The sequence below is a fragment of the Coptis chinensis genome, chromosome 8, assembly GCF_015680905.1.
Source record: "Coptis chinensis isolate HL-2020 chromosome 8, ASM1568090v1, whole genome shotgun sequence".
Classification (NCBI taxonomy): Eukaryota; Viridiplantae; Streptophyta; class Magnoliopsida; order Ranunculales; family Ranunculaceae; genus Coptis; species Coptis chinensis.
Genome location: NC_141463.1, coordinates 63,921,044 through 63,933,360, shown reverse-complemented (window position 1 = coordinate 63,933,360; position 12,317 = coordinate 63,921,044). Strand labels below are relative to the sequence as shown.

General features: G+C 37.7%; 1 protein-coding gene and 1 pseudogene across 2 annotated transcripts; one reads left to right on the top strand and one right to left on the bottom strand.

Annotated features, from left to right (window-relative positions):
- Nucleotides 1-2,850: 2,850 nt before the first annotated feature.
- LOC147482396 (uncharacterized) lies at nucleotides 2,851-10,616 on the bottom strand. Its single transcript, XM_086576705.1, has 4 exons — nucleotides 10,485-10,616; nucleotides 10,330-10,407; nucleotides 10,153-10,251; nucleotides 2,851-3,121 (listed from the first exon to the last, which is right to left on the bottom strand). The coding sequence occupies exons 1-4, from the start codon at nucleotides 10,485-10,487 to the stop codon at nucleotides 3,050-3,052; spliced, it is 252 nt and encodes an 83-aa protein (XP_086432831.1). The 5' UTR covers nucleotides 10,488-10,616; the 3' UTR covers nucleotides 2,851-3,049.
- LOC147482397 (NADH dehydrogenase [ubiquinone] 1 alpha subcomplex subunit 9, mitochondrial pseudogene) lies at nucleotides 5,556-7,657 on the top strand (annotated as a pseudogene). Its single transcript, XR_015204150.1, has one exon. The product of XR_015204150.1 is annotated as an NADH dehydrogenase [ubiquinone] 1 alpha subcomplex subunit 9, mitochondrial pseudogene (transcript).
- Nucleotides 10,617-12,317: the final 1,701 nt, after the last annotated feature.

Genomic DNA, 12,317 nt, shown 5'->3' with positions numbered 1-12,317 from the left:
TCAAGTTAAAAAATTGTTTTTCTTTGAGGAAAATACTTTGGACGGTGAAGGCAAATGAACTGCCCGAATGTTTTAGACTTTAATATTTTATGCCACGATATGCTAAAATATGTCGAGAAATATAATACGAAATACAGTTCGATAAAATAGTTTTTAAGAAAAATCACAACCAAATATATTTATTCAAAAACTGTTTTTAGAATAAATATTTTTTTATAAAAATACTTTTTAAGAAAAAATGATTTTTTGAAAAAATTAGAACCAAACACCCACTTATCCTCAAAGGAGTGGACACAGCAGATGTTCCGAAATCCGAAGCAATCTGGGTGGTGGGGGGAATTTATGGGAGCGATTTTTGTTTTTTCCTTAATCGAAGTTTCTAAATTCTATTAATACCGAAATACTGGTGGAGTAGTGGGTTCATATAATCAATTTGCAGCAATTGAGCCTATTCATGGTCATGCTTGTAACTAGTTCACTGCATTTGTGTTGCAGGGCCCTTTTCGACACAAGTGGTCAGCCACCGTCCTCTATAAACAAAAGTTATAGATTCTAGTCATTTGCATTCCAGTAACTTGGCATGTTTTCAGTCAAATAACAAATTTTCAAAGAAAGCCCACCGGAATACATAATGACAAACATTTTAGGCCGTGTTTGGTTCAAAGAATTTCGAATCTTTAAGAAAGTGAAAATTTAGAAACTAAATTATCTTAATCCATATATGAAGAATGTGATTGGATGAAACCCCACCAAAACCTTCTCGGTTTCTATATACAAGGGACTTTTCCTGTTTCTCTTGAGCGATAGCGACGGAACTGCAGCAAATCTCAGCCGAAAGAATAAGGAAAGCAACTTCTTTCTTGTAAAAAATCAAATGTTGTTTTCCTCAATATTGACCCTAAATGGAAAAAAATTTCTATGTTAATCACTTTCCATGGTCTACCAAACACCCAAGAGAATTTAGAATCCATTCTCTCCCATTTTCGGTGAACCAAACGCAGCCTTAAGACCTAACAAACACATCAGGCATAAATAGTGTTATGTTCTTAGCCTTTGAAGTGTTATGTGGACATTTGCCAACCATATATGACTGGAGGGACTAGAATTCTCTTCCTTTTCTCTTTTAGTGGGATATAGTCAAGGAAAAATCAAGATATCATTGGCAAACATACAAAGCTGACAAATGTCCACACGACGGAACGTATGGTTCCTAACTACAGCATGATCATAGCTTAATCCAATAATAGTGTAGACTTGAACGATATTTCTGTTTTAACCAGCAGAGCAGAAATTTACTATTAACATGCCCTCCTACTGGGAGTCAAAATTATGCTCTAATCAAATCACAATCAAGATTTACTTTCCTGTATTGGCTGTATCCCTAATTCCCTAGTAAAGATGTCATCATCGGCTTGAGTCCACAGATCCAGCTTGCTTAACTAAGAAGTACACTAGAAGAGGTTGTTTTTTTAGCATCAGTATATGCATATAAGGGAGATTGGTGTGAGATGAATGACGCTTCCAGATGACTCAGAAAATGAGGACGGCTAATTTGACAGTAAAGTCTGCTTCTTAGTTTAAGGTTATTTCCTTGACCTAAATCACCTAATTTTGGGTTAAAGCTTCAGGAAAACTAAAAATGTTATGAAACCAGTCAAAGATTCTGCCTGCCAAACGATTTAAGAGAAAAGGACAACAATGCTACACAAATGAGAGAGAGAGCTAACAGCCAAAGTATCTTTATGGAATATGTTACACATGGAATATGTCACACGGAGGACTGCTGAACTTCATATACTGGAGAGTAGAAATAGATAATAAATATTCACTAGTTGATACTATAAAACTGACTGAAAAACTAGCTCATCATTGTAATCGTCACCCATCTGCCACTCAGAAACAACTTTATCCCAACTACGATCAAACTTCATGATTTGTATTTAACCATGCAGCTTCTATCTCAGAGCCCTAAAAAACAAGTATAAATCAAGTTGCAGGCTGCAGTTTATCTTTCCTTTTCTCTTCCTAATTAGCTAAATCCATGATACAAGTGGACGAATCCAAAATACTTATATGTTCATCATAGGTGGAAATGTCCATGATTTCGCTAACATAGGTTGAACACTCGCAAAATTCATTGAATATTCTCAGACCACAATCCAACAAAATGATAACAGCTCTAATCTAACCTTTGTAGCTACCAAGAAGGTAAGCCTCATGTAAAGAGGAATGCTTCTGACTTCAAAGGTTTTCCTCTTTTTTTTGTTCTTTTTCTTTTGATTTGGATTCTGACTTCAAAATTGAAACTCACAGACAATGGACATAATATACTGAGAAATGCCTTTCAAACAAAAAATGTACTGCTTGTATAGTGGATGAAATCCAACATATTCCTAGCATATCTGCTAGAAGTTGAACTGCAGTGCAATCCAGCAGAAACAACTGCCTTTGTGGGGCACGCAGACTAGAAAAGGGTCATAACTTATCTTCAAGTCCTGGGAAAAAGTTGAACGATTATGGTGACGTTAAGCTCTCCAAAATAAGTAAAAAAGTAAAAAGCACATTCTCCCACTTGTAATGCCGACCTCTCTATGCCAAAACACATTCTACTTAGTAGATTCCAAGCAAACGTACCTTTGATTCATATACATCAAAATCAATCAAAATAATCACTTACTAGGTGTTAGAGTTCTACGTGAGTCATTAGATAGGTGGGAGTTGGGACATTGTGTCCACCCATCGTCCCATCCCCAAGACCCAGATTTTTTTGAGTTTTTCCATATTGTAAACCCACTATTTCCCCATATAAGAAGTGTGAGAGAAGGCTGAAGCTAATTAAGCCGTACTCTCTTTTCAACCAAAACTTCTCTCTTTCTTTAGCTATTATAAAATGTTGCTCTAGGTATAAGAACAGACTTTCCTTGTTGCGAAAAGTAAACCAATCTTGTTTTTGTTTCTCACACAACCATAGAGAATAAGCATGAATTCACAATTTCACACACTAATAATACAAAGTTGGCATACTTGTGGTGATCCAAGAACTTTGATTTCAGTCCTGCTTGTCATCATCTACTGAACCTGTTTTCTGGATTAATGAAGGTGCAGCAGGCTCCTGATTCACCTGCATAGAACAAGAATTGCCCCAGTTTAATCCCTCCCCAAAAGCTCAAACACCAAATCTAAGCCTACACACACAAATTGTTTAAAGTCTTAGCCGCAAAAATATATAAGAAGTGTCTAAAGAGAAATGAGAAATGAGAAACTACAAAGAGAGCTCTCATTCACTTCCATAGGTTGTTCCTGCAAAACTAAAGGAATTATATCTGAACTTCCATAGGTTACCAGCTAGTAAAACGCTACAAACTATTATTTGTATATGCAAATACACCACCAGATGACCATATTTAGCTGTTGTACAAGTAATATAATAGGAATGAAGAATGTCTTCCATACCCAAATGAACGTCTGTGGTATTCTATTTTAAGCACATAATTGTTCATACAAGTGAGAGCATATGCAGAAAAGAGAAGTTAGGACTTAGGAACACTACTTTCTGATGATAAAGTGACATATATGACAAGATATCATATGCTTAGATGGCAACTCATAACCCATGACCCTTTAAGTGCAACAATATGTCGATAGATCCCATTGTTAACATCAGAGTTACCCTTAATAACACTTCAAGGTTTTGCCAATATAGGAAACAAAAAAACAATAAAAATAAAAGATTAAGCAAAATCCAGTACTAAACAGAGAAACAATTTGCTTAAAGTAATTCTAACTAAGATGTCTCAATCCTATTTATAAGGAAAGGAGGTTCAAAGTTCAAACTGATGGATCCAATACATATTATTGCAAAAGATTAGTTAGGATCCTCCAATGTTACATTTTGCATCCTTGCTAAACTGATATAAAGCAGGTTCAAACATGACCTAAATGAAGTCTGACATTATAGTTACACTGATGCGGTGCATAGAAGACCCATGAGTTCACAACTCCAGACGTAGTCCAGATTATTGAGTAGATGCTGAAATCAATTAAATGATAAACAACTACAACTACTAGTCATATAAAATTTCATTTTTTACTAGAATAAATTTCCAAGTATCAGTATACTCATTAATTTAGATCTTCTCCAGATTTACTATTTGAGTGACATGCTGATATATGCAAACAAAATTAGGAATTTAGCTTCCTTTTTCCCATGTCAGTGGTGAAAACGAGCAAATCAAACTTTTACCAGTGGTAAAACTTCCACCACAATGGTAGTTGCAGCAGGAGAGGACCATTGCTATACAAAGGATGACAGCCAGGACTAGAGCTGCTAAAACCTGAGGCCACAGCCATTACGCTAAGTCCAATGGTGCGCCATCTCACCAAATATGGAGAAAATTGTGATCCAATGGCGCGTCAAAACACTAACCGGCCAACGCTATCGCTATTAATTTACCTATGTATACCGTTAGTTTTAGTGAGATGGTGTATGGTCTATACACTAGCACAAATGGTGGGTAAAAAGAAATTGAGCTACACGCCTCTCCCAATGGCGGGTAGAAAGTGTTTGTTAATATGCCACACGCCAAACATGTCCCACACAATATTCCATTTTACTCAATTATTTATCTACCCCTAATATTTTTATTTGATTCATTTGGGTGAGGAGAGAGAAAGGGGGCAAAATTGGGAGAGTCAATTATTAAATATGTGTTGCATGCCACTAGGAGTGGTGTGTGGCAATATTGCCTTGATTTGGGCTACACGCCATTAGGAGAGACGGCTAGGAATTTGAAACCATTGGGTGCGGACTTGCACCATCCCGCTAACACTATCCCTATGCTATTGTGCTATAGTGGGATACCGCACAAAACCATTGGACTTAGCCTTAGGCATTCAGATCCCACTCGAGTGAGGCGATAACAGAGCCAAAAAGAGTGGAGTACACACCCATAAGGTCAAGCACAATGGTAGTCGCAGCAGGCTATGAAGCACGGATACGTCTGTTAGGGTGAAGTATCGGTGTCCGATACGTATCCAACACAGATACGCCCCGATACGCGTCCAATATGTATCGGATACGCGATTTGGAGTATCCGATTATTTAATTAATTTTTTAATTTCCGATACGCGGAGGATACGCGGGGATACATGGAAATAGTAATCTCACAAAAAAAATTTGGAACTTCAATAAAAATAAAACAAGTGAAATAAAATCCAAGATAAGAAGAGATGCAAGAGAAGAAAGATGAAGTGATTAAGTGGAACCTGATTAACTAATTTTAATCTGCGAAAAAAGAACTTCCTTTTAAAACCTCCATGGATAAATCTTCCATAAAATCAATGGGAGAGAGTGAGACGGATATCAATGGGAGAGAGAGATAGTAGAGATTGGAGAGACGGATATGAATTTGGTGAAAATGCTCAATTATATATATATATATTCTGACATACTATCTTGACATACTCAGCCAACCGTTAGATCAAACAAAATCTAACGTCCCATATACTTTTTTAATTAATAAACCAAGCCAATAAAAAAAGAGGGGTAAAAGTGATATTTTGATTTTTTTACAAAAGAAAGTCTTTCTTCTTGCCTTGTTCACGTTCTTTTTCACTCACTTAGGTTTCTCTTTTCCCACCAAGAACAAGTTCTTCTACATACATGGTTTTGAGCTGACCCCAAAAAAACCAGTGAGAAAAAAAATGATGCAGAATTATTCTAGAAGATTTAAACAGAAATTATTGAACCCAACATCATCTACATTACTATCTTCATCGTCACTCAATTCACACTCTTCATTAATCGATTCCACGTATTATGGAATTGATCGGCCGAGACACGTGTCGAATATTGCGAATAGAGGAGTTGGGCATCTTGTCAGGAAAGGGACAGGTGGAAGATCATCTGTGAGTGGCATTGTTGCTGCAGTGTTTGGAGCTACTGGGTTCCTTGGCCGTTATGTCGTACAACAACTCGCTAAAACGGGTTCTCAAGTTCTCGTTCCTTTTCATGGTTCTGAGGACTCTCCTCGGCATCTCAAATTGATGGGTGACTTGGGTCAGATAGTACCAATGAAATACAACCCAAGAGATGAAGACTTAGTTAAGGCAGTGATGGCAAAGGCTAATGTTGTTCTCAATCTGATCGGAAGGGAGCACGAGACAAGAAATTATAGCTTTGAGGAAGTCAACCATTCTATGGCTGCAAATCTTGCTATGATTACTAAAGAACATGGTGGCATCATGAGATTTGTACAAGTTTCTTGCTTAGGGGCAAATCCATCCTCACCTTCCAGAATGTTAAGAGCGAAAGCTGCTGCAGAAGAAACTATTATGAAAGAATTGCCTAAGGCTACAATTATGAAGCCTGCTGTCGTGATTGGCACGGAAGATCGAATTTTAAATAAGTGGGCGCAAAAATCGAATTTTATTTATTTGTTTGGTTTTTTAGAAGTATATATATGAGACGTTAGATTTTGTTTGATCTGACGATTTGCTGAGTATGTCAAGATAGTATGTCATAATAGTATGTCGACCTAGCCGGCCTATATATATATATATATATATATATATATATATATTATTCAAACGTATCCATGACGTATCCGTGTCGTGTCGTATCCGTGCTTCCTAAGCAGCAGGAGGAGGGCAACTGGTGGACAGCTATGCTGTCAAAGGCGTAACGTAAGGGGGTAGACCGCTTTCAGCCTGCCTGGGCGGCACCTATGACCAGTCAATTTACAGTTTGACCAAAAAAAAACAATCCTATGTTTACGGTAACATATACTAGATGTCTACATCTCAAAAACTACATTTTTTGCAGTTTATTTACTCTTATGAATATCTTATTTTCATAACACACCATACTTCTTTAACATTTAAACAATAAAAAGGGTTGGAGTGTTATACGAATTACATGGTGATGAATCATGCATACTTTGGATAGCTTTCATAAAAAGGGGGTTGTTGTGGGTTTCGTTTTTCGGCTTAAGAGTTTTGGGCTTCATTTTAAGTTTTGTTCTGTTTGGCTTTTATTTTTAAACATATTTCCCGCCTTACAAACCCCCTGCCTTACAAAAGCCGGCCGCCTAGGCGGCCCCACTGCTGCTGAGCAGGTCATGAGCAGACTTTGAAGCAGGCGAGGGTTGGTGTTAAAAACCTGCCCAAGCAGCCCCACAGGCAGCGCCTTTGACAGCATAGGCGGACAGTGATTTACCCACCATGGAGGCCGCTGCACAGATAGAGCCATTCTTTATTTACTTTCCCCTATGTCAAGCTCATTGCTGGTACCGACTGGAAGCGTGTCTTCTGACGTTGTACCCCTCATCTAAGGGTGGCTTTATATGCATATCCCTAGATAGTCAGACTTCAGATCGTCCAGTCAGTAGCTCTCTTGCTCCCGGCCTCCTGGGAGTGAAGGGTCTGCTTACTATATACCACACCAACTTACTCTGTTGGTTTGGCTCTGCTGTTGAGGATTTTACCATCTAAAGTGACATGTTATCCTGGGTGAGCTGAGTGCTCAACCAGGGCATGTTTCCCCGTGACTACTAGGCTAGGGTCTAGGTTTCTGGCAAATGACTGACATCAATACATTAACTAAGGCAGTTTCTAATCTGAATAGAAGTTTTCCTAAACTTATTTTTGCTTGAAAGAGTACTTGACATGTTTCTTATACTTCCTGTAGGCCTTGGCTTCCTTGGGTCAGAATTCAGATAACCGCTACACACTCAAGCTCATCCTTCCAATGCTGAGCTGACAAGTTGTAAAGTCTTGAAGAGGGTAACCGTGGACCGCTACCTCAGATCCGAGCACGAAGCTTCTAGATGCAGAGAGGACCATCTATGCATAGAAATTATGCACTGCAATAAATCTGGCTGATCAGCCATTGATGGAAAGGTGGCCTGCTATTATGGCTTTACACACTTAGCAGTGGAAGGGTTGACTGAGGGACCTGATGCTACGTAAGCACTCAATCTGAACAGAAAAAGTGTAGGAAAAGCATCAAGCTTACTGGATGAAAGTTCCATCACTTCCATGTGGCAATGGCAATCATCTGCAAGAACCCTATACTGGCATAGTAGTCATGGGCATGAGGAAGTATTGCCCAAGTAAGGATCACTCAGGCTAACTCTTCGCTGTAGATGGCTAAATCCGCTATTGCCACAGATCAATAATTATAAAAAGTTAGCTGCGGTAAGTAACAAGTAGGGTTCATCATGCCCAGGCAAGTTTTGATCCACATATAGAGCACGTGAGCTACCAATAAGAGAATCTAAAGTTTATCTTATCTCGGGAACCTGTTGCTCTGATATATATTATGCAACCACTGGGCGAGGAAACCACAGTCAGGCTACACATTACCAATCTGCTCTACCACTAATGGCCCTTCCTCTACGTAGCCACGGGGTCGGCATGGGATAGTCTTTAGCAATTCGCAATGTCCTTCTTCAAGGCCTCCATGAAGGGTACAACCTTGGCTCTCAAACCTTCCCGGTTGCCACTTCCACTGTCTTTTGGCCCTATGGCCGATGAACTACAAATGGCTCTCCCATGCCCCCGACCGACCTCCACCCTACTTGGTCATGACCTGCAACCTCCACCCCCTTAATAAATTACAAAATCTCTACATGGTCTAGGACCCTCCGGCATGGTATAATTAATTCAAGAATTTCTTCCTACAAATTGGCTTCTGAAGTTGTCTTACAGACACACCAAAGCTTGTTTTAGTAGGTGCAAAGTTATCGTGATCTTGCTTCTCTATGTTCATGATATACTTCTCATTGGCAACAAGTCAAGTCATTTGCACTCCCTTCTCTAGTTCTCCATCTATTAAATTTAGAATAGGATATGAAGGATAGATACAATCCATTAATTTCTAGGAGTTGAAGTTCAAGACAACATTTCTTGTTTGTTCTTATCTAAATAAAAATATGCACTGGGATTTGCTAAAATGTGAAAAATATGACCGACTATAAGCCCTACACAGCTGATCAGTCAAATACTCACGAGTGTTGGACAGCCTTTGGCGGACCAGCATATTACACAAATTTAGTGGGTGCCCTGTACTATTTTGAACGAGTTTAATTCATGCATAATCAAGCTAATAGCTTGATAATTAATGATATTAGCTCAGTAGTACAGACTGCTTCATCTGCTTCAGATGGGCCGTCACCCAGATACAAGAAGAACCGTGATTGGTGACAGCTTATGTTACCTTTCTTTTATAAAATTGCATTTTAGGGTGGAAAATACAGTGGAATTGCCTACTCTTTATCTCATTTTTTTTAAATGTAAAAAGTGTTTATACCGATAGCAACAACAGTTAAATCAACACCAAAACAAGGATTCAAACTATTCTGCATTTGGCCACCGCCCCATTACACACCAAAAGTAGAAAAACAACAAAATAAGAATAAGAAAAATTAAATAAAAAAAAACAAACAAACACAAATATAGAAGAAGTCGAGGGGGGGGGGAGAAGGGCTAAGCTAGCCACCCCTATTTACAAAGCTCCTTCATCCACTATCTTTCAATTACCTACCTCTCAATTCAACATCCCAATCATTGTCCTCTGAACACTTGAAGGTCAAATGGTCTAATTCTTCGCACCCTTCCTTCTCATGGAGGTCATCCACATCCTTGGTGCCCTCAGTATATCCTTGCTCTTAGATCATCCTGCTCAACTTCTTCTTTTTTGCATTAACACCCACCTTTCACCAAATGCAAAAACGTTTACTTTCTCCTCTCTCAATATCATCGGTTGTTTTCCACTCCTCCTTCCTTTACTTTTCTCCCCCACTGCAACCTTCTTTGCTATACCCTCCAATTTTCTTGCACCCCTCTCCTCTTCCAATTCCAGAATCCTGATTGCCCTGCCTCTCACACACAGACGCTCCTATCTTCCCCATCCAAACCTCCACTATCGACACCCACAACCCCCAAATACTATCTTCTTCAATTTGTAAACACTATTCTAGTGTTTTACGATGCCTCAGGCCACACGCATAACATTTAGCACTCGACCCAACTAAAATGTGATCATTGTATAAACTTCCTTATGTTGTCAGGAATCGCGAAATGTATGAGTGAACTGGCAAAACAATAATCAACAAATTGGGATAGTTGTAAAAACAGGTTTATGAAAATTACTTTGGTATTATTAGTCTGCGACGCAGGCTTCATTGGACAAGCAGGTGGAACTCTCTCTGGCTTCCTATATTCCCACCCGAAAGCCCGATACAATTTCGCCTGCAACAATATATATATAATTTAAAGACAATGAAAAAAACACACACACACACCCGAAAGTAATAAAATTGAACTTACCAGGATGAAATCGAAAAGTAAAGGCAAGACGTTGACTATTGGGACAAGGAAGAGGGGCAACAAACACGCTATGCAAACCTGTAACACGAAGATTAGCCCTAATAATAATACTTAAAGATCAAATCTTTCGAAAGATTAAAGAGAAAGAGACTTGCCATGTTTTGTTTTTGTGATTGATTTGCTTTTTCGCTGCTCTGTTTATTTGGTTTGTCAGTTAAACAGAAGATATATATATATATATATATATATGTGTGTTTTTTTTGTCCTAACCTTGTGCTCCCAGTAGTAGGATATCTTCGGTGGGAACTTTTTCTAAACTTGGCCACGTTGTATTCTTAAGAATAGAACCACCCCCTTGTCCGAAGTCCGAACGCGTGGGCGGTTGACCACCATATAGTACGTAACACCCGACATTACACACTAGCTGTTTTGGTGTGAAATACTTTGGCATTTTGTTATGATCCATTTCTACATAGTCTTCTTTCTTGACTAGGTTCATCAGCAGTGGCGGAGCCAGGAAAGTAACTGAGGGTGAGCCACCCATAAACCAAGCATAAAAAAAAAACACTAATTTTTTTTTAACTAAAAATTCAAACCCGATCACAAAACAAGTATATTTCGAATATAAAAAATCATATAAAATAATTACAATAAATGTAATATGAAAAAATAAGAAAAGAAAAAATAATTCAATATAAACAAATACTTATTCATAGTTGTCCTCGGCGTTTTTCTTTTTTGTCACCCTTCTTCATCTTTTTTGAAGCGCCATAAAAGATCAACTCTAAGATCAATCTTTATCAAAAATTTCTTTTTCAATATATGTTATTAAACAATCATTCAACCATTCATCTGCCATCCGATTACGCAGACGATTCTTTATGATATTTATATCAGAAAATGTTTTTCTCACTGAGTCACGATCAGTAGGATGATAATTTGAAATCTTGTTCTTCAATCCAGGGTCTCCCGGAAGACTAGACAAGTCAATTTCTTCACGATTTCTATGTTGAACCCGTTTTGACGTAGATTGTTCAACACCACCATCCTCAGTTTCTTGGTGACTTCGCTTTGAAGAGGATCCTACTTCAACACTAACAACATGATCTGTGTTACTAGTTGGTTGAGCGGGCAACGACTTTTCTTTGATCAAATACTTTAGCATAGCGATTTAAACAATTAAAATAAACCACCAATCAATTTAATTGAAATTGCACGAATTAAAATAAACCACCAATAATGTTCACAAAATAAAATAATAATCACAAACATATAAAAATCTAAATAAAATGGTTTAGAAATCAGTACAAAAAGACGACAAAAAATTAAATAATATAAGGGTTACCTAGTTACCTCCACAAACCAGTAGGTGTAAAGTTGTTTGTTTGGGTAGAAAAATAGAAGACTTAAATTTTAATATATGGTAATAGAGAATGAAGGAGAACAGAAGTAGAGTAGGTGAGGGTTTTTTTTATTATTATTATTATTATTATTATTATTATTATTATTATTATTGTTATTTTTATTTTTTTAAGATACAAGATCATCACATGACATCAGCACATCCTTTTATTTCCTTTCTCATAAGCACATTTTAACCGAATCAAATTTGTACATCAAGTACATCACATGATGTCAGCACATCCTTTTATTTCCTTTCTCATCATCACATGCCACACTTTTCTTTTTCTTTTTTGTCTCTTACCTGTTACCACTTAGCACTTTCTCGCAGTTACGCCATAACTAATATAAAAAAAAAAATCGTTTGGGTCAAGGTGAGGGTACGCCAGGGTGTATGCTGGGCCCTCCTAGCTCCGCCACTAATCATCAGCACATCGAGTAGGTTGTTTTTGGATACTGTAAATGTCTAATTTGATTATACGAATTAATAGTACATTACACCAATGATTTAAAATTTAACTCTAGTTTATGACAAAAAAAATGTCTATGTATCCAATACTGTACAAGTGAGACTAGAATCAAACCAA